Source organism: Myodes glareolus, chromosome 27, assembly GCF_982192425.1.
Source record: "Myodes glareolus chromosome 27, mMyoGla1.1, whole genome shotgun sequence".
NCBI classification, from domain to species: domain Eukaryota; kingdom Metazoa; phylum Chordata; class Mammalia; order Rodentia; family Cricetidae; genus Myodes; species Myodes glareolus.
The window spans coordinates 35,280,636-35,302,397 of NC_142052.1; the positions used below are offsets into that span (position 1 = coordinate 35,280,636).

The following is a 21,762-nucleotide window of genomic DNA, read 5'->3' on the forward strand; positions in this document are numbered from 1 at the left end:
CCTTGCCAGCTCTGGGGTTCCAGATGGATGAGTGTGTGTGTGTGTGTGTGTGTGCTTGCATGCTTGTGTGCGTGCGTGTGTGTTTAACGTGGGTTTTCAACCTTAAACTCAGGTCTTGGTGCTAGCGAGCAAAACAGTTTAGTGACTGAACTATCTCTCTGGCTGAAATGATAATATTAAAAATGATTTGGAAAATGTGTATCTGTGATTAGTCTGGGACCAGTGACAGGAGAAGGGAAATATTTGGAAATCGAATCTAGATTTTATTTTATTAAAAGCATCTGATTTGTCACCTGCTTGCTATGAACTGAAGATTGGTGCCTCCCAAGTTCATGCGCTGAAATTGAGGTTTAAATGAGAAACAAACATTCCCCGCTGATGTGTACTTTGAATGCTCAGTCCTGGGCACTGTTCTGAAGGTTTTGGATCTTTTGAGAGGTGGGGCCTAGCTGCAGGAAGTCGGTTATCCGCCTTTGAAGGTTGAATTTACTTTTAGTTCTGGCTTGCTTTTCCTTCTGTCTGCCACAGTGAGAATAGCCTGGCCCCTGTGTTCCCTTGGCGCTGCTCCTCCAAGGTGTCCCCCACCACGATGGACCGAAAACGAGAGCCAGCCAATACCTCCTCCGTTCTTCTGTTCGGAGGCTCTAACCTGTGGCTCTCATGAAGAGAAGCTCTCAGGAATGGGCCTGTCACCCTCATCTGAGCTCCCAGTACACTCTCAGAAGTGTGGTGACACCAGGTGACCAAACATCGCCTTTCTGCAGCCTGGAAGAAGGGGACCCTGCCCCTTCGACTCCTGGTCTTGCACTTCCAACTTTCAGGAGGGTGAGAAATAAGTTACTGTTGTTGGAGCCCTACACTCTGTGATATATACTTCTATACCAGCCTAAATCAAACCACAGTTCAAAGGAAAACCCTTTGGTGGTGGTAGAGTTTGGCGGGAATATGCTCTCAATTCCATCCCATTGCGGTTCCAGCTTACATGGCCCAGTTTAAACTGGACTAAACAAGTATCTCCAGGATGCTTCTGGCCAAATCCTGTTATGCAAAAAGACGATACCTTGAGGGAATATCTTGCAACCCTGGGGTTAAGGACTTGGTTCCGGGGGTGCTAGTGGTCACAAAAGACCCACCCCCAGGGCTTAAAACTGCCTGTAACTGCAGCTTCCGGGAGATCCAATTCCCGTAGATTCCAAAGGGACTTATGTGCACATACCTGCCCTACACATGGTTAAAAAATCATATAAAATAAGCTTAAAAAGAGAACTTTTAATTTTTCTGGATGTAAACAAAAATAACCACTTATTGAACTCATAAGGTGACTCGTGCCTCTGTTCACGAAAGCAAGCTGCTAGCTTCCATGTTCTCTCTGGTAACACAGATAACACAGCTATGAACACATAGGAACCTTGGCGTTATTCTGAAAACCTTTTCCAGTGTCTGCTAGGTCGGTAAGACTCTGTGGTACTTCTGATAAACTCCAGGGCATGGGGAGCTTCTAAAACCCTTTCTGACATCTCAGTTAGTTCAAGGCAACATTTCCTGGCAGGAAACTAGAAAGCAGATCACTGTACTGCCCAAATTTATAGTATTTCCATCAGTTCGACGGGTCAGTTTCAGGTGACTTCAGGAAGCTGACTCCCAGAGGGCAGCAGGAACTGAGAAGGTCCTGGAGGTGACATGGTCCTTGTCCGTCACACACTCAAGACTACCAAGAGGGACAAAGGGGTAAAGGACAGGCTTGGGACTAGGGCTGCTCCACAGAAACAGCTTATGGCTTAGTGGGGGATGTGAGCGAGTAGCAAAGACAAGGGTAATTGGCTGTAAGTGTGTGTGTGTGTGTGTGTGTGTGTGTGTGTGAGAGAGAGAGAGAGAGAGAAAGGGAGGGAGACAGAGAGAGAGACCATGAATACATATGAGAGAGAGAGAGAAAGAGAGAGAGAGAGAGAAAGGGAGGGAGACAGAGAGAGAGAGAGACCATGAATACATATGAGAGAGAGAGAGAAAGGGAGGGAGACAGACAGAGAGAGAGAGACCATGAATACATATGAGAGAGAGAGAGAGAGAGAGAAAGGGAGGGAGACAGAGAGAGAGAGAGACCATGAATACATATGAGAGAGAGAGAGAGAAAGAGAGAGAGAGGGAGAGAGGGAGGGAGGGAGGGAGAGAGAGAGAGAGAGAGAGAGAGAGAGAGAGAGAGAGAGAGAGAGCGCATGAATACATATGCCTGAAATGGCCAAAGACAGAGTTAGCAATGACATCACAGACCGCAGTTAGGCTGAACTGGCGCCCAAACACCTGCAACTTCTGTACCCACAATGCCAGTCGGCAACGCACCTCCCTTCTCTCCAAAAGGGATTGCTGAGCCCCTTCAGTCCGACATGTTCTAGAGGTGTCAACTATGCAACCTCCAGGAATCCGAGGTCCAGGTTGCTGTTTGCTTCCCAGCCTTCATTTCCTAAGACGTTTACCTGTCGGTCCACTTGCAGTGCCTTGAATGTTAGTGCATCTGCCCACCCTACAGAGATGACTCTGGATCCTTCTTCCCACGGGGAGACCCATCCCGGTAGGGGTACTAGTAGCCATGAGCACCACAGATGTGCCAGAGCAGGACTGGCCATCTGGAGGCTTTGTGGTTCACCCCCGTGAGTCATGATTTTCACACCCCATCATTCCCCCCGCCCCCCGCCCTGTCCAGGATCTACTTTAATGATTCTTCTCTGGTTTTCCGGTAACCCTTCCTGTGGTTTTGACTAATTCAGACATGATATTGTATTCTCGACCCACCCAAAATGTTAACATGGCTTCCAGAGCCAAAGCATAAATAAAACCTGAGAAATAAAACCAGAAACAAATGCATACAAGGAGGTCTTCGGTTATATTGTTGCCAACACTGGTTTCTTACAGCTGTCTTCTTGCGTGTTTATCGGAAGCTTTGGGGTTTTTTGTTTGTTTGTTTGTTTGTCTTTTTTTGTTTTTTGCATTCTGGTCACTGCGCTCCCAGTTGGGGTGAGAAGAATGGTGGACTTCTACCATTTTCTAGAAACCAGTATCTACAAAGCTGAAGAAATAAATTGTGGTCTTTGGCCAAGAACAATCCCCGTTGTCAACTGCTCTCTTCTGTAAAGAGTCGCTTTATGCTGTCATTCGTCAGAGTACGGAGACTTCATCTAAAATGGAAAATGGAAAATGATTGTTAAGGAAGCTATTTGGCAAATAAATCAGTTTTGAGGGAGCAAATACTCTTTTGCCTGCTAAAAAATCTGTAATCTTTCTACCAGTTAACTAAGAACTCATTAGAGTTATTAGGTCTGATCAGTCTGAAATAAGAGGCATAACTCGAGTAGATTAAAAACTGTGTTAAGAGGTCGACTCACGGGGCAGGCAAAGTGGCTCATGGGGTGAAAGCAGTCACCCCAAAAGCCCGAGTTCAACACAGAAATGCACACGATAATTAAAACCCCGCATCCATTCATCACACTAAACATAGTAATATTAATTATTATTTAAATAAGTAAAACCTAAAAATAGGTACAAAATGTAGCAAAAGTTCAGTTGGATCTAAATAACTTTGGTATATTCAGGACATCCAACATTGGGCTAAGCCATGCATGGCAAGCAAGGACTGTCTATATTTTGGGAATTCTTAAAGAATTGAATACCATTCAACTTCTAGCCAGGCAGCAGCTTCCTGGGCATCCAGATCCCTGCAAGGTTTTGCTCTGATGTATTCGCATTTGGTAAATTGGGAGTGCCAAACCCTTTGACAGCATTGGGGGATAGAAACAAATAGAAAGCATCCCAAGTAATGTTATAGATGGGGACACAGTTCTTAAAAAAAAAAAAAAAACTTATGTTCGAGCTGGAGAGATGGCTGAGTGGTTAAGAGCACTGGCTGCTCAAGAGGCCCCGGGTTCAATTCCCAGCACCCACACGGCAGCTCACAACTGTCTGTAACTCCAGTTTCAGGGGACCTAACGCCTTCACACCAATGCACATAAAATAAAGTTAAATACGTTATTAAAAAAAACACTTATGCTTCGATTGTTCTTCATGTTCTAGGGCCATAGAGACGGGCTGTGCAACACCCAAGAGAAACTGGAACTGGTGGTTCCTGAATTTCTGAAGGTAACTGCCAAAGGAGACTTATAGACCTTGGTTGCGCCAGGGAGAGAAGTGTAGGCATAGTTGACCCTCTGGTTTTGTGGCCAACACCGGAAGGCAGTTCTCGCCAGCTCCAGGATTTAGCAACGTGCATGCCACGTAAGCAGCGCCTTCTGTTATACATAGGCTCTTGAATTTGTGTTAGCAACTGTGCGTTCTCCTTGCCCAGGAGGTGCCACCACCCCTGTGATTCACTTGCCACCTTTGGTTCTTTGCCAACACCCCAGACCACTGAAAGACGGGAGCACGTACCGCAGTTTCAATCGTGGCGGGGCTCAGGTTCTCTCTCAGCACAGCGTATACACTCGGGGACATGGGGAGGAGGTCTGAAGGAGACTGTGGCTCCGTGGAATCACTTCGGCTTAAAGAGATAACAGGAGAATATTACAAGGATTATAACATAATAGCTCATGGTAGCCTGCTATGTCCGGGGCTCATCTAACGCTTCATCTCTTTGTGACAATGAGCTGCCTGCTTCATCATTTCCTATCAGAGCATTCAATCTGCTGTGGAATACATGACATATCAAAATGCAGCTTTCTAATTTCGGCCTTAATAGGCTGGAGAGCATGCCCTGAAGACTCGCTTTATGTGTTCAAAGAGAGGAGACATAGAATGCTTTATTGGGATTTAAAAATGCTTTATCTTCAGTTATATGTACTCCAATCTGCCCATAAATCTTTTAGGAAAAGGCTTTTGGAAAAAAATCAATTCAATAATAAATATTTTACGTGTGACTAACGTTACTCACATCGTTGAAATGGGGATAAACACCGAAGGGACATAGCCTTTGTCTCCCCGTTCGGTTGGTCTCGAAACTGAAAAAGAAAGGCACAATGTTGGGAAGAAATGTTGACATTATTGATAAAGTTGGAAATTGAACATCTAGGAAAATGTCTACGCAAATGCGCAGAAGAAAATAAATAATACGTTTGTCCTGTAATTCCCAAAATAGCCACACAGGTGAACTTGAAATGCATAGGCAAACAACAAAGCTTTTGGCAGGCTGATACGACTTCACGTACTAATGACTCTAAACTGACAGATGACAACTGAGCTGGCTTGATCATCTGCCCTTTAAGTGAGGCAGTAGTATCCAACTCATTTGTACATCAGGAAATTTATAGTGCCCCGTAGTGTCTTTGAAGGTCTTAGCCTTAAAGGTTTGGTTGTCACGTCTGTGGGGCACCTGGGGATAGTTAAAATGTGTCTCCTGGCAAAGGAGAGTCATTAGCTATGTGCTTTAAAAGGAATATTGAGGCGCCAGCCTCTTTCCTCTCTGTGTCTTGGTCACACACTCCCATCATGAGGTCTCATCGTAGGCCTACCAAGAGGTGATGGAATTAACCTCCAGAGACTGACACCTTCCAAACTGTAAGCCCAACAAACCTTTGTCTTTGGCTGACACACATAGGAACAGAATTCCTTTCATTCAAACGCCAGTCATAAACTTAATACTACCCAGAGGTTTTGAAGCATGGACATCAGCTTGCCTAGAAATAACATTACATAACATTACACCATGACAACCCGCATAGTACCGGTAACAGGCAAACCTTGGTCTTCCCAGGTGCACCATGCTGATCGAATGCCAGTAAGGTGTCCCAACTTTAATTATTCCGCTATTCACTACAACTGAGGAACCTTAGAGACTACATGCTGTTACCCTTTGGTGCCTGTAGGGGACTGGGCTCTAGAAACCCTGAGAGTCACTCAGTCTACTGTGCTTCAATCCTGTGTGCACAATCACGCTGCGTTTGCTTGGAATATAAGCACACCTTTCTGTATGCTTTGCATCCTTTCTAGGTTACCGACAATACTGCATCAGCATAGACGCTGTTTCAAGAGCTGTCATTCTCTACGGCTTATAGAAGAAAGAAAAGAAAAGGTCTCCATCTTCAATGCTGCTGCAATCTCGAAAACTTCTTTTTGCTATCTAGTGGGCTGAATAAGATGTGCAAACTGTGACTAGAGGGGCCAACTGTGCATTCATGAGAGAGAATGGAGAGCCCCTTACCTCAGACAGCTAATTTTATGATTTTCTTTTATGTATTCAATAGCGTGGAATGTCTATTGGGATAGTTACTCTTCTGGAGCTTTAGGACACATAGAAGGAGAGTCTGGCAAGGCAGGAGGGTGAAGCAGCGAGCCCCACGTCTCTTCTTACATAAAGAATAAACACTCTGAGTAAGGATGACAGGGAGGCTGGATGGGGTATATGATTCAGAGCTGGGTTATTTGTCCAGCATTCGTCAGAGCCAGAGTTCCAACCCTAGACTCTCTCTCTCTTACACACACACACACAGGGAAAGAGAGAGAGAGAGAGAGAGAGAGAGAGAGAGAGAGAGAGAAAGAGAGAGAGGTCACGGTAGAGTGAAAAACTTAACTCTTTGCTCTCAAAGTTTCTTTGCACAATGCAGGACTACAGACTGCTGCATTTTCCCGAAAGCTTTGCAGCCATCAGCTCCCTTCCCTGAGCCACAGGCATGCAGCCATCAGCATTCCCGTGTAGTGGCATTACATTTTTATTTTTAATAATTAATCCTTCCCTGACGTTCAGAGAGCAAAACAGTCGCACTGGCCAGTCTTGCAGCCCAGGTGCATGCCTTTCATCTCAGCACTAGAGAGGAATATAAAACAGGAGGAGAAAGCTCTCAGTCAGTCTCCTCCTGAGATTCCTGGAGGCAGGATCGTCATTTCTGACTGAGGTTGAGGTAAGAGCCAGTGGCTGGCTGCTTTGCTTTTCGGGTCTTCAAGTTGAACCCCAATTTCTCTCTCTGAGTTTTTATGACTAGTGCTTCGCTCCTGTGTTTAAGGGGGATGAACTCCAAGCTCTACAAAAAGCTGGCTTGGCTATGGTGAGGTCTGTTGTAGCCATGAATGTTACTCTACTAACCACTGACAAGACAATTCATTACCCTCATTGGACCCTGGGATATTACAACATCAAAGTAATAAAAAAAAGAGGAACTTCCTCCACGGTTCTCTGTTATGACATCATTTCCCAAAATCTCATGAGAAAAGTAAACACAGACCTTCGCAAGGCTGGGAGCTGTAGTGTTTGCCGAAGGCTTTGTCTTTGGGAATGTCGGGGTAGAGGTACTTGAGAGGGTTCTCGGGGATGTTTTCGGCCACAATAACCTTGTAGTCTCGCAGAATGTCAGCGAACGGCAGAGCTGACAGCCGCCCTTTGTTGTAGGGTTCCACAGAGTGGAATCTCACTTCTCCTGAAAGCCCAGAAACGGGGATATTCAGGTTCTCCGTGATCATTCCTCCACCCGCATTATCTCCATAGCTAAAAGGTATGACCTCCTGGAGTCCCATCAATGCAGACTGTACACGCAACAAAGCGTGCAACATGGGCTTTCAGAATTCACAGGGGACCAATTCCTAGCCAAGGCAGTGAGGGAGTGCCACGCCGTACCGTTTTCAGAGTGGTCCACCCAGGTGAAGGTGATCCCTCCAAGATGACTCTCACTGAATCTTAACAAGAATGTCCCGGGCATTTTATCCTTGAGCAGAAGCCGTTCCTTCTCTTTGCTGACAAAGCCCATGATGTACCTAAAATCAGAGCAAGGGGCAAGGCATAGTCTCATCTGATTGTCGTTACATCTCCACTGACTTCATTCACAAAGAATAGACCTAACACAAGCAATTGTACCGAACTCTGCTATCATTACACAACACATGCATATTATATAATACATGCATACAGTATAAATGCACAATATATTATTATAGGTTACTCTCGAAGAAGCTACAATTGTGTTTTCCCCCTAAACACACTTTAAAGAAGAAATGGGAAAAAATAATTTATTTATTTTTTTTGAGACAGGTGTTCGCTGTAGCTTTGGAGCCTATCCTGGAACTAGCTCTTGGAGACCAGGCTGGCCTCGAACTCACAGAGATCCGCCTGCCTCTGCCTCCCCAGTGCTGCGATTAAAGGCGTGTGCCACCACCGCCCAGCAAGGAAAAAAACTTAAAAATTAAAGCAGAAAAAAGCACTCATATGAAAAAACAGAGCCTGTGAACCCACCCATCAATCCACAGGGGGAGAATGTGCTTTTTAATCAGGTCCAAAATTGCTTCCAGCCAGGTCCAGAAGGTAAACGGTTTGCCAGGCAGATGTTCCTATCAGGAAGAAGGCACACAAATGGATAAGGCCGGTGACATAAGCCGCACCAGGATAGAACCCACCCTAACTTTTACAAACGTTCCCTTTGAGCAGGACACTCTCATCCGGGAACTCCTTCAAAGCATCGGCAATGGCAGGGAGCTGCAGCCGCAGCCGCAAAAAGTAGCGCCAGAACACCCCATCCCCGTTTGTACCTTGCAGAACTTGGCCCAGGTGAGGTGACCGTCGCTGTAGTTAGCCTGGACTAAAGTGAAAGAAAAAAAATAAACAGAAAAATTTAACAACAGTGAGACTTTCTTTCTGTTCTGTGCCTGGCCTAGTCTCTCGCCCCGCGCCTTTGTAAGCGCGGACTTGCGATGGAGACGTGGGACCTTCCCGGTGCCTGAGAGGTTCAGTACCTAATAAACAGCTTTGGGAGGGAGGAGCCGGCGACGGCTTTAGGACACTCCACGAATGGGAGGATAAGCTGGCAGAGGGCGACCCACGGAAGCCACCCCAGGGAGGAGGGACAGTGGAGGGCAAGGGGCTGTGGGGACAGTAGAAGCAGCCAAAGGGTGGCGACTTGCCCACTAAAGTAAAAACAATGGGCTTGGAAATCACGTTGATAATAAGCAGCCAACAACTATTTTGATCTAGAACACTATTAATACTATCTAAATTCTAAGAAAACTCCATTTCTGCGGATAATTTGCTAAAGATCCTAAGACTGCAGTTGCAATCCATGCTAATCTATACTATTGCTAGTAACATACTAATATACTTAAAAGCATGAGCTACTTATTGGTGGTGCCAATATCTACCACCGCTGTTTATGAATTCAAGATAAAAATTTATATTCGGTAAGTGTTTAAATTGTCCAAAAGGCCAGATGTATCTGAATGCCGACTGATGAGCCAATGGGTGCGTGTGGCAAGCAAGCCAGCATCCCACCAGCCAGTCTGCTGCCCCAGATTCTGTGCAGATCAAACCTTGGCAGTAGTTTAACTGCAAACACATCCACACTCAATGTGAGCTCTCCCTGGTGCTGAGGGCGCTTGCTTGTCAAAATTCTGGTGTCTTTAAGAAATCAGGGCAAAGCTTAGACGGCAATTAGTACAGGAAGGGCTGCTGACGACATCTGTACAGTCTAGACAAAGAAGCTACCGTAATGTCAGGCATTCGGTCATTCTTGGTGTCTCTGAGTTTCTGTTCCATTTCCTGTACTCGGACCAGCATGCTCTAGCTGGTTAACGGCACCGTGAATGCTTCACAGTCTACACAGAGGAAGTGGCTTAAGAACTCCAGGGAACCAGAGTGTGAATGGAAGGGACTGGCTGCAGAGGAGCTCCGGTCGGGTGCACAGCGGGGCGCTGCTGCCTCCTAGCGGCAGGGTGAGGCTGCGACCTCTGAGCCCCAGCTTCCTCAAATCAGTACAATAAATATCATTAGCCCCAAGGAACAGTGCGAGGATTAAAAGGAGAAAAACACTTGGGCCTGTGTCTGCCGATACACAGTAGGCATTCAAGAAAGCGCGACACTCGCCAGAACTCTCAACGGGAGTAGCGTAATTGCTTTCTAACACTCTGGTGCCACAAAGAGGCAAACCCTCCGTGCCCGTGTGCCCTCACCTGTGAGCTTATCTGCCAACATGTTGAGCTGGTCTGAATTCAGGCCACGGCCGACGTAGGATGAAAACTGCCAGCTCATCACTTCCAGGAGTTGAGTCAGAGTGACAGACGGAGGATTATTGAAGAAAACCAAGTTCTGAAACAGAGTCACGGTGATGCTATCCGGGAATTGCATGGGGGAACACCACATTGAACACAGCGCTGCCCTGATTTAAAGTTGGGGTCGAGCGAAGTCAACCACACGGATTGTTAAGACTGAGCTTTTCCGTGCCCGTGTTCCGTAATATTAAGGAACTTGAGGATCCATCTTTGCCGATGGAATCAATTGCTATCTCCCAACATTCTCTGAACGACCAGCTCAACCAGCAATAAGCGTATACAGGTAGTTGTTGCCCGGCAGTAACCATACAGATAGCCTTCCCTGTGGACATGTTCAATTAGCTCATCGTGAAAGAGGGCACTGCATCCAGCAAAGATCACAAGACGGGAAGAGGAGGAGGAGAGCGGAAGGATTTCTGGGGACACTGTTCTCTCTTTGAGAAGCACATCTGGAGAAAGGCCAGGGAGGACAGTCTAATGAAGGCACGAGAGCTCGGAGTCTGAAGGGAGGCTGAGTTACTAAGTCAGCCTTAGCTGTTCGGTTTGGCTTCACGAGGAGGCTGTGACCTCCGTGTCCAGATCTTCACACTGGAGCCCAATTGTTCAGGAAGGGTGCATATGGCGGCCTCTGTGGCTTCCTAGCTGACGCTGCTAAGGACAAAGTGTGGTGCGGCCCTGAAGCTGGAGGACAGAGGCACCCCACTTTCCTCCCCTGCCCCATAGTTGGAAGAGATAAGTAGATGCATAGCTCTTAAAGGGAAGAGTCATGCAGTGCTAAGGGCTGTTCTTGGCCTTAAAGACCAGAGAACTGGCTGGTGGATTCTTTGACCCAAGAGGGACCTTAGCCCTTGGCAGCCTTCTTCTTTACAGTTGGTCTGTTCCAGATGTCTGGGCATCTGGGGATGAGGGTAGGGATGAGGGTGATGGGGCTAAGCCATTGATCTGTCTCAGATGCCCGAGCATCCAGGGATGAGGGTGAATAGGACTGAGCCGTTTTCTGCATGGTTCCCTTTAGGGAATATTGCATTAAAGGGAAAAGGCACTGAAAAGCTGCCCTATTTGCGATCATTTCTTAACACAGTCACCTAGGGGAAAGAAATCTTCTAGCAGAAACTGCTGGAAGAACTGCTTCTTCTGGAACTAAATGCTTGGCAACACAACATACAGTCTGTGGTTTTGTTTTCTCCGTCTTAAGAACAGAGCAAGAGGGAGTGTGAAATAATTTTTTTTTCCCATTCCCTGGTTTTCATTAAAAATGCTGGTTTTCATTTAAATCCTGGCACCTGTGACTAAAGGCCATTTGGGGCAAGTGCCTCAAAGAACCACCAGATGGCGCTAAAATCCAGCTTAAACTGAGAACGGCTCAGATCTATCCCTAACCAAGTACAAAATTTCTTCTGTCAGAGCTCAGGCAAGATTGATGAATATCCTGGCCACTTATTTGGAAAATAATTCTGTGCCTTTCTAGAAGAGACCGAGGAAAGGTGCCCAGAGGTTAAGGTAGTCAGATAGCAAGTTATGACAGCAATTAGAAAATTCTGGAGCCAGATGTTTCCCGGCAGAACCGGGACAGCCTTCGAATCCACAATGATGCAGTCTTGGGACCGCTCAGAGTTGAAATAGCCAGTGTCCGTCATGGTCACTGGTCAGAACTCTCGGAGTACAAGTCTGCAAGTACACACAACCGCCTCCCCCTTCATTATTCTCATTCGTTCTGAGGCAGGATCTTGCTATGTAGCCCGGGTTTGACTCGGATTTGCTTCAGATCACCGTCTTCCTGCCTGAGACCTTCACGGGCTTGGATTCTAGATGTGTGCCACCCTGCTCAATTCGAGCAGGACACCTTAAGCATGACCTAACAGGGCTTACGCACAGTTGAGAGGAAAAGTTAAATAGGACGAGAAACGGAGAGATAGGGGTCGGAAGTTTACCTGGCAATCGTTGGTCGACACATTGTACCAAATGATGGAAGCCCAAGCATTGGGCAGTTGGCTGACATTAGAAATCATCACCACGGGTAAGGAGTTGGTCTAGTTATATATATAAAAAAGAAGTTATTACAGGTTAACAAGTTAACAGCCCCCGTCTTCCTATCCTGCTACCCAGAAGCCACAAGAAGAACTTCTGAGCACACACAAGCTGGGGTGCAGGCAGAAAAGGAACAGGAACCCTGTCTGAGCGCCCGACACCAGCAAGCACGCAGTTTCCTCACTATCTTCCTTGACACTGAGAAATGACGGTACTTCCTCCTGCCACACAATGCCCCAAACACAACCCGAGTGGTTTCGGTGAAGATTTAGTCATTGCCATCCTTTGAAGCTGTGCTAAAGAATTTGACCTGAAATTTACTTGGGGGATGAGCCACTATGATCTGATCATGACCTGGTGCCTAATTAATGTCCATACTGGAAGTAGGAGTTCGTCTTTAAAGCTGGAGAGGGGCACTTATGGGAGTTGGAGCTGCCCCGCCTGCTTCAAGGAACAGTTAGTACTATTATCAATACGGTTTTCTTTTTTCTTTCTTTCCTTCCTTTCTTTCTTTCCTTTCTTTCTTTCTTTCTTTCTTTCTTTCTTTCTTTCTTCCTTTTTTGTTTACTTATTTATTTATATTTGTTTATTTGTTATGTATACAGCATTTTGCCTGCATGGATGCAGAAAGCCACCAGAACACATTAGAGATGGTTGTGAGCCACCATGTGGTTACTGGGAATAGAACTCAGGACCTCTGGAAGAGCAGGCAATGCTCTTAACCACTGAGCCATCTCTCCAGCCCGTCAGTGCTGTTTTCTGTGGTACAAAGTAGACAGGCTTTCACAGACTAGCCTGGGAGGCTAATCACAGAACAGCAGCCCCTTCCTAATAGACAGGAAATGCCTGTGGCTAGAAATACCCCAGGAGCTGAGGAACCAAGCAGCTTGTGGAGGGTTAGCGGAAAGATGTGGAGGAGTTGACACACATTTGAATGCCTCAGACGAAGAGGGAAAGGCAGAATCTAAAACAACACACTCAAGCTGAATCACATGCAAGCTACCCAAAAATGGAGTGTTACTGACTTGTTACTGGCTTGTCTTTTCAACATATATGGGGGCTTTAGCATGTGCTAGGAATTGTGTACAGGCAATGGTGGACACGCAACCCATGGTGCCCTGACTTTAAAGAATTCATAATAAATGCGTTCAGTTTAGCCCTCCAAAGGCTCCTTTATTCTTAGAGTTCAAAGGCTACTGGTAGATGATCTAAGACAACAACCACCAGCATCCCCACCACTTTCTTCTGCTCATCACAGCAGAGAACTTTCCACGAGGTTTTAATACATAGCTCACATTTTTGAAAATAGATCACAATATCACACAGTCCAAGGATGGTTACTTCTCTGTATGCTTTCTGTTGAATATTTATAATTTGTAAAATAATAAAAATGTGGATAACAAATTAGTCCACATATATTGACTAGTCATGACTTTTTAAAAATCCTTTTTCTTTAACCAGAATGACATCTTAACTTTTTAGTGGATATTTGACACAGTGTTTTGTTTTTGGTTTTTTAAATTTTATTTTTTTATTTTTTAAATATTTATTTATTTATTATGTATGCAATATTCTGTTTGTGTGTATGCCTACAGGCCAGAAGAGGGCACCAGACCTCACTACAGATGGCTGTGAGCCACCATGTGGTTGCTGGGAATTGAACTCAGGACCTTTGGAAGAGCAGGCAATGCTCTTAACCTCTGAGCCATCTCTCCAGCCCCTGACACAGTGTTTTTCTAAATAATATGTGAAGAACATACAACAACCTAGAACGATTGAGCTCTCACTATAAATGCTGACTTGTTGCTGTGGAACTTACTAGTGAGGAGATGTTTCTTGAGACACTTACCTCCAAGTCAATGGTGAGGCCATAGAGGCATATCTGGGTCTCAAAGGCTATGGAGTGTAGCTCCTCCGTCACCATGTGGCAGCCCTATGGGGAAACAAAGGAGTTCCTTTCTTACAAAGGCAGCTTTTCTAGTAGAGATAGAAAAATTAACCAAGTAAATGTCATAAAAATCCATATTATTGTTTTAAAGTAAGGTAGTCAAAGAAATCTTTTCCACAAACCATGACTTTGAGTTTCCAAAACATGAATTTTAAAACTCTGGTATATTTTCAGTAGTTGAAATGCTAAGTCATTCCTTATTCTAATAAGCCACTCATTTATGTGTCTATAGAAAGACTTATAATCTCGTAATGAATTTGATTGGAAAAGATATCAAGACAGCTCTGGTTACAGATGGCATGCAAGATACAGACATTTTCTTCTCTTTGCTTTAGAAACTTTAATAAGATTTCGGTAAAACTAAGTTGTCATTCAGATTCCCAGACAGGGAATTCAGAGGCAGGGAAGTGTGGAAAAGTTGGAAGAAGTTCGAAGCCCCTAACTGCTCTGAGGTTGAAAGAGGGGCCCTAACAGGCCAGCCAAGAGCCCCGGCCCATGCAAGGACGTCTACACCACCCCTTGGCCTGCCCAAGCGACAAGAGGTTTTCTCTTCAGAGCGGATGAGTCAATGGAATTAGAAGACTTTGCGTTCTGGGTGGAAGACAACGTGTGGGCAGTGGGGCACTGCCAAGTGAAGGGAGAAGGAGTCTGTGGGAGCCTGTGCTGAAGTCTATTCCCTGTCTGCACTTGACATCAGGAACTACATTCGGATGTGGACCAGACCAAAGGCGAGCTCACAGTTATTGCCTTTCAGGAGCAGTTCCCCAAGAAACAGTCAGCTCCTAAGAGTTCATCCTTGATTCTGCAGACTCAACATACACAGAGGGCTTCTAAGTGGGTTCTAGGCTCAGTTGTGAAACGCCACGCTAATGATTATTAGACATTTGACAGTCTCTCACATGAAATACAGGTGTGAAACAAACAAACAAAAAACCTTCAAGCCAACCAACCAGACAAAAACCTCTGAAGAAAATGCAAAAAGCAAACCATTTTGTAAAAAAAGTAAAGACTGCATGCCAGGCTCAGTTTGCCCAACGATTAAATGGCAAACGACCCCATTGCGATGAGTGGACATTGCCACTAATCTGTGCCAGGCAACCGTATAAAGGGTCCAAGGATGCCAGCCACAATGGATATACAAAAAGTCATACCAACCCCCAACACTGTAAATTTCCAGAAACCAGAGATCAAATGGAAAGTCTAAGGGCCAGGAGTACAGGAATGAAGTACCACAATGGTTAAGAGCACCGACTGCTCTTCCAGGGGACCCGGGTTCAAATCTCAACACCCACTCGGCCGCTAACAACTGTCTATTACTCCAAGATCTGACACCCTCACACAGACATACGTGCAGGCAAAGCATCAATGCACATAAAATACAGATAAATACATTGTTTTAAAAAACAGAGAGAATCAGAACATGAAATAACTGGAATGCCATTTTTTAAAAAAATTACGAATAAAGTTATTTCTAGTACAGTATTCTATGCCTATCCAAATTAGCAGTCAAGAGTGCCCACTGAAAGCCTCCGGAAGCTGGTTCCTACAAACTAGTTTTCTTTCAAAATCAAAAGAAATAGCTAAGAAAAAGGAGGACATAGACCTATCCAGAATAACAGGGTAGAGATCTCTAGCAAAGAAATCAAAAGAACTTTAACATAGAAAAGAAAATCAAACCAAACAAACCAAGTAACAACTATACAACAGAATTGGAAGGTGAACGGGCAGGACAGGAGGGAGAAATGACAGCCCAAACCAGATGAAAACTCTATTTTTAACTGACAAAAAACTTCACTAATATGAGGATGGGGGGTATAGCTAGCCATGGAAGCAAAGGAAAAGAGAAACACTCAGATAGCCATGTTTGACTGTAAATGAGGGATCTTCTCATTCTGATGGAAAGTTTGGGGCTGCATGAGTGACAGGTCCTTAAATGAGGTAAGTAAAGACTCAAGCAACCACTATGTCCCGAGAAAACTGGAAGCAGTGCAAGAACGGGAATGCAATTGTAGGATGCAGCTTGACTCAGATGTTAAGTTTTATATAATTGCAATGACTTTGTATAATATTATGAAAGTAGAGGAAAATTTATATGTATCGATACTTCCCATAAAAAGTCACAACTTAATCCTGTACTCAGGAAACAATTTAGGAATTTAATAGGAAAAATTTAAAAACTACAAGAAATAAGAATTATATTCACAGCTCAAAAATGAATTCAAGAGAGAGAGGTTTAGGAATTGACTTGGAGAGAGATTGTCATTTTTTTTTTCTCTGATGGCAACCTACAGTACTTCACTCTGCTTACAACCAGCAGAACTGCCATCATTAGAAGCCTATTAGAAAAATGGGGTGTCTAGCTCAGGCGTTTTAGCAAGAACTGCAGGTAGAATTTGAAGCAATTATTCTTGATGTGGCCCATTAACATTTCATTTAGTCTCAAAAGGGACGTGGCCAGTTTTGTGATAGAAAACTCACACCATTCATAAAACAAGTCCGGGAACAAGTGAGAGAAATGGACTTGTCTAAACTTCAAAAGCCAGGGGAGTTCAGAGGACAGGGCCACCCTGGGAGAAGTGGAGGAATATCACCAAAGATCAACAGCAATTTCGAGCCCTCTGTATGCATTTTAAGATAGAAAATTAGCCAAATATGATGCGAATAAGAATTCCGTGAGAGAATCTAAGTGCTGCTGATCACGTTAAACGTAGGATGTGTTCATCTGGAGAAAGCACAGAGGGAAAATGGCCTCTCTTCCTCGGGCTGGAAGGTCGTCGCAGGCTTGATTGCCCGGATGTAGTGAGATGAACACACCGTGGCTTTTTGCTGTAGATTAACAGAAAACCTTGTGTAGCAAATACCGTTTGCAAATTCCTCGGGCAACAGCTCGCAGTATTCCTAGTGGGTGAACGTGACAACTAGCCCATTTCCCTTCCCCACACAGCACGGAAGTCTGTTCCTGTCTGTTGTGTGGGAGGGCCTGCTTTTGGTCCCGGCTGCCCTGCTAGCTTACACCCCAAATAATCACATAGAAATTGTATTCATTTAAACACCGCCTGGCCCATTATGTCTAGCCTCTTATTGGCTAACTCTCACATCTTGATTTAACCCATTTCTAATAATCTGTATAACACCACGAGGTCATGGCTTACCGGGAAAGATTCAGCATGTCTGACCTGGCAGCTCCATGGCTGCTCTCTGTCTGTCCTTCTTCCCAGCATTCAGTTCTGTCTACTCTGCCTACCTAAGTGCTGCCCTACCAAAAGGCCAAGGCAGTTTCTTTATTCAACCAATGAAAGCAACACATAGACAGAAGGACCTCTCACACCATTTGTGATCTAGGCAGGACAGAAACCCCAACGAGTAGGCTCTCATGCTACAGCCATCCTTTTGGTTGAGCGTAAGAGAAAAACCTCCCTAACGATGAGGAAAGACACTTACGTTGTACAAGCACACCACCAAGATGACTGGGGAACCTAAATTTTCATTGGATGTTCACAAAGGGGTGGTCTTCTTCTTCTTTTTTTTTTTATCCAGTTCAATGTTAGATAAGCATGTGCAAATTATTTGAGAGGACTCCTGCAAGCATGCAATTGAAAGCCCAATACTAGCATGTTTAAATATTTAATAACCATAAACCAAGTTAACAAACTGTTACAATATGGCCTAGCCTCCTACTCTGACATACAGCCGTCACCTAACTTAACTGATTAATTAGTTCAGCACCGCAGAGCTGTTTACACCTGGAGGGGCAGGAAAGCCCTGCCTCCCAGCCCGCCCACCGCAGGAAAACCCTGCCTCCCAGCCCGCCCACCGCAGGAAAACCCTGCCTCGCAGCCCGCCCACCCCATTTTGGTAGGCAGCTTAATTCATACGTGTAGGCATGCATGTAATGGCTCATTATGGATATTTTCCTCCTCTTTTTAAAAGTTGTGACACATGTGTTCAGCATCCAAATGTAGGTCTTGGAATACACACACACACACACATACACACACACACACGTATTTGGGAGGCAGCGGTGCTAGGGACATGGAGGGGTAGGAGGGAGAGGGGAAATGGCGTTATTATATTCTTATTTTAAAAATGATAGTAGTAGAAAGAAAGCTTCTGCAACCAGGGCAATGACCGCCAGAGTTGTCCATTAACTTTGAGGAAAATTTCATGCTTTAGGGCTTTGTTTTTTAAATCTGGATGACAAGAACGCTTCTTGGTGATTCTAATCAATTTATGTTGTTCACTTGAAATCCCCTGCTCCGATAGGATGCACACTGACATCAAATTATGGCAGTGAGGCCAAAAGCCAATACACAGGACTGAATAAGAAGTCTGACAGAGCGATGCAGCATTAATTTCCCACCCTTTCATGGCCATCAAGCAAAGCCTCCATTATTTTGCCGATGTAGTCCAAGCCATACACTAGGCAGTTTCATGGTCCTGGAGTCGATCCCTCAGTCTGTCCTTACTGCTCTTGCTGCCGACTGTCCAGTACTGCATCCTGAAAACCCAGCCAATATGAACCAATGCTTAAATCCTCCAGGAAGAAGACATGGCTGTTTGTTCCTCTATGTTTGCTTGTCTGATTGCTTGAGATGGGTGCCCTGTGGTCTAGGCTGGCTTCCAATGTGCTGTGAGCTGAGGAACTAAGACCCTGAAGTCTTCTGCTGGTCCTTCTTTCTGCTTTGGAGTATTGAGGTTACAGGTGTGCACCCCAAGTCCAGGTCTTTGCTTGTTTAATAAGCTAGAACCTACGTAACGGCACAGGCAAAACTGCAGTACTTAGGGAAACAATCTTTTTAGCAAATATTTATCTGTCACAAAATATTTATCTATCTTAAAAACGAAAAGAAAACTAAGAACTGGCTTGGATGCCGGCAAATAATGCGCGGAGAGAGCTAAACGGTACAAACACGGGACAGTCCATGAGCAGTGAGCGCGAACGTTACAATCATGGGAGAGCCCATGAGCGGAGAACGCTAATGGGACAATCACGGGAGAGCCCAAGAGCAGAGCGCTAAGGTACAATCATGGGAGAGCCCACAGACACAGACTCACGTGAATGAAAGCTTTCTCAGCAAGTACGTATGATGCGGATACTGAATGGATGCTGCTGCACTCAGAGAGGGCAGGGGTAGGGAAAGAGGCTTCTGTCTCTCTTCTGTAAGGACTTGGGAGAAAGGTCATTTCCGGGGAATGCTTCTTTCATGGACTTAGAGAGGTAGCTTCAGAGTCTGGTCACCCGAGAGATGACAAGAATCATTTTATTTGTTTACTTTGGGTTATTGCTTGCCGACAGATGGGGGTGTGCCCTGCATCCCATGAAAGAGGGCATGCCTTCAGCTAAGGATGTGACACATGGGTGGGCAGAGAAGGACAAGGATCTACAGTTGTTTCAAGTCACTGCATGCGAGTTCCCCATAGAGCAGGCGGCACGGAATCCTGATCTGTAAGAACCACGGCCAACCTCGGCCCATTGTCACCCATAACTAACTCACACATCCTCCTCCCTGGGTCCGGTCAAAAGAAGTGTAGGATAACATTAGCCATATCTGGAGAAAAGGGAATGGAGAGGAAGAAAGTGGCTTGCCCAAGTTATCTCTCCCATGAGAAGTGGAGCGCAAACCAAGGCTGTTTTCAAATTCCCCAGAGGCACAGCAGAGAAGCAAAGGGGAGCCCAAAAGGTAAAAGGTATTAACATTTCCTAAGGAAGTGCTCTGCTAATCTCCTTCCAGTCTTGGCAAGGAGCCTCTGCCGATGGCTCCTGTTTCTGCACTAGCTAGCCGGTGATGTGTGAAGTGGGGTAGAAGGAGGAGGTCCTTCACCCTCCCAGAGACTGTAAGATCCCAGAAAGATGCACCCGAGAAGGATGGGCAGCACAGACTACCAGGGTTTAATGTGGGTCCCTGCCATTAACCGCCTGTGCAAACGCCAGCCGAGTTCAGCTCCCTTAACTGGAAGGCATATGCTACCCACCTCACAGCGCTAGCCCGAATACCCCGTTCACAGTATTTACCAGGAGGAACTGTTAAACGATTTCTCAGCAGGGTATGCACACTTGCTGCAGGTGCTCTTAGATAAGCAATAGCAACCTTTGAAGCCCGAGAATGAGGTCATGGGATCCTTGCTTCCTGTCTTCCTAAAACGTGCCACTACGATTGCTGGACCCGTGGCTCTATGAACGCCACCTCCTGCCTGCTATTCTACTTCCCCTAGCATTCCTTTGGTCACTTACTTACCCAGCACTCCCCCCCCCCCCCCCCCGGGCTGGATCATCTTTCTCCAGGTATTTCCTAGCAGTCAACTGTTTCTTGATTCTTGAGCACACAAAACGGCATTGGAGCCTGTGACTTGGTCTAAATGTACCTCGGCGTCATACCAAGAGGCTGTCAATAGGGGGAGCTCAAGGAATATCTCAAACAACAGCCCTGATTTGGCAAACTTAAAAAAGAAACAAAGTCATTGTCTGGCTCTGTGATTCTGTTATCAGCTGGAAAACAAGAGGACATAAATTCACAGCAATATAAGTAGACCGGGCTAATAAGACAGTGCATGCATCTTCGATAGAGGAGGATGTCTCTAAGGAAATTCCAGTACAGATTTTTGATTTCACGTTGATCAAGATGACAATGTACCGCGGTAGTTGAGCGATTTAGAGGTATTCCCCTTGGATCTGTTTTGCTTAAGAAAAGTACAGGATAATTGTGCTTGGTTTGTTCGGATTCGCAAACAACAACATTCAGGGACGCCACGCCGAATGAAATATCACAACTATGTTCACAATTCCACCGAGGTGGGCATAATGGGCTTCTGCTTGTAACAGCAGTTCAGGGAACTCAGGAAACCCTTCAGTCGGGGGCGGGGAGTCCCCCTAACTTATTTGTTTTGCTCGAGCCCTCAAACTCAAAGGCTCTGGTCCTGAGGGTCACTGGGAGGAAAAACCTGCTTGTGGCTCTGCCTTAAGCAGGGACTGTCCTTGAGGGGCCATGGGCTACGGCGATTTCTAAGAGAGGATGAAACAAAAAAGCTCATAGCGGGGACCAGGAGTGGATGTCAGGCCTGGGGCATGGGATAGACTGCCACGCGATGCTGGTTTCTACAGCTCTTCCAGAGGATTCAGATGTATTTGTCCTAACAGCTGTGATTTAACGGCTCGATGACTGGACCTGTCCAGACTGGACAGTCAGACTCTTAATAGCTGGACAGCTGCACCGAGGACTCAGGGGTCACCTCAGCAGCATCTCCAGCATCTCCAGCATCTCCAGCATCTCTGGGCAGGGTGTGTCAGGTGTCATCTCCTCTCAGGAAATAAAGAGTACACTATTTCTCCACCATATTATTCCAAAGGTGACAGTGGTCAGTCACTGTAGTAAGGAGCGGCTTAACCCCCAAAATAATACCACAGAAACTGTATTCATTTAAACAAGGCCTGGCCCATTAGTTCTAGCCTCTCATTGGCTAACTCTTACATATTTGTTTAACCCGTCTCCATTAATGTGTATTGCTACTTGACTGTGCATGAGTCTAACCAGTGTCTGTCTCGGAGAGGAGAAGCATGGTGTCTGCCACACTTCCCTTCCTCCCAGCATTCTGTTCTGTCTACCCCGCCCACCTATGGGCTGCCCTATCAAAAGGCCAAGACAACTTCCTTATTGAACCAATGAAGTCAACACAAATACAGAAGGACCTCCTACACCAAGTCACCGTTAAGAGCGTGGACTCGGACTTAGCTTTTCCATACTCAAACATGGAGATAAAAAATATAATGCCGAATTTTTCAGGCC

The 21,762-nt window shown here is 45.6% G+C and overlaps 1 protein-coding gene across 4 annotated transcripts in view; it reads right to left on the reverse strand.

Annotated features, from left to right (window-relative positions):
- Window positions 1-2,859: 2,859 nt before the first annotated feature.
- The window catches only part of Stat4 (signal transducer and activator of transcription 4), a 113,664-nt gene continuing 94,761 nt past the window's right edge, over window positions 2,860-21,762 (reverse strand). For all 4 annotated transcript variants that reach the window (XM_087902450.1, XM_087902451.1, XM_087902452.1 and 1 more), the window contains 10 exons: window positions 13,883-13,966; window positions 11,937-12,035; window positions 9,907-10,042; window positions 8,494-8,543; window positions 8,201-8,295; window positions 7,589-7,725; window positions 7,200-7,391; window positions 4,916-4,982; window positions 4,417-4,525; window positions 2,860-3,170 (listed from right to left, as the gene is read on the reverse strand). In XM_087902450.1, coding sequence (XP_087758576.1) covers window positions 3,144-3,170; window positions 4,417-4,525; window positions 4,916-4,982; window positions 7,200-7,391; window positions 7,589-7,725; window positions 8,201-8,295; window positions 8,494-8,543; window positions 9,907-10,042; window positions 11,937-12,035; window positions 13,883-13,966 — 996 coding nt within the window. In that variant the 3' untranslated portion in view covers window positions 2,860-3,143. The remainder of the gene's footprint in view (window positions 3,171-4,416; window positions 4,526-4,915; window positions 4,983-7,199; window positions 7,392-7,588; window positions 7,726-8,200; window positions 8,296-8,493; window positions 8,544-9,906; window positions 10,043-11,936; window positions 12,036-13,882; window positions 13,967-21,762) is intronic.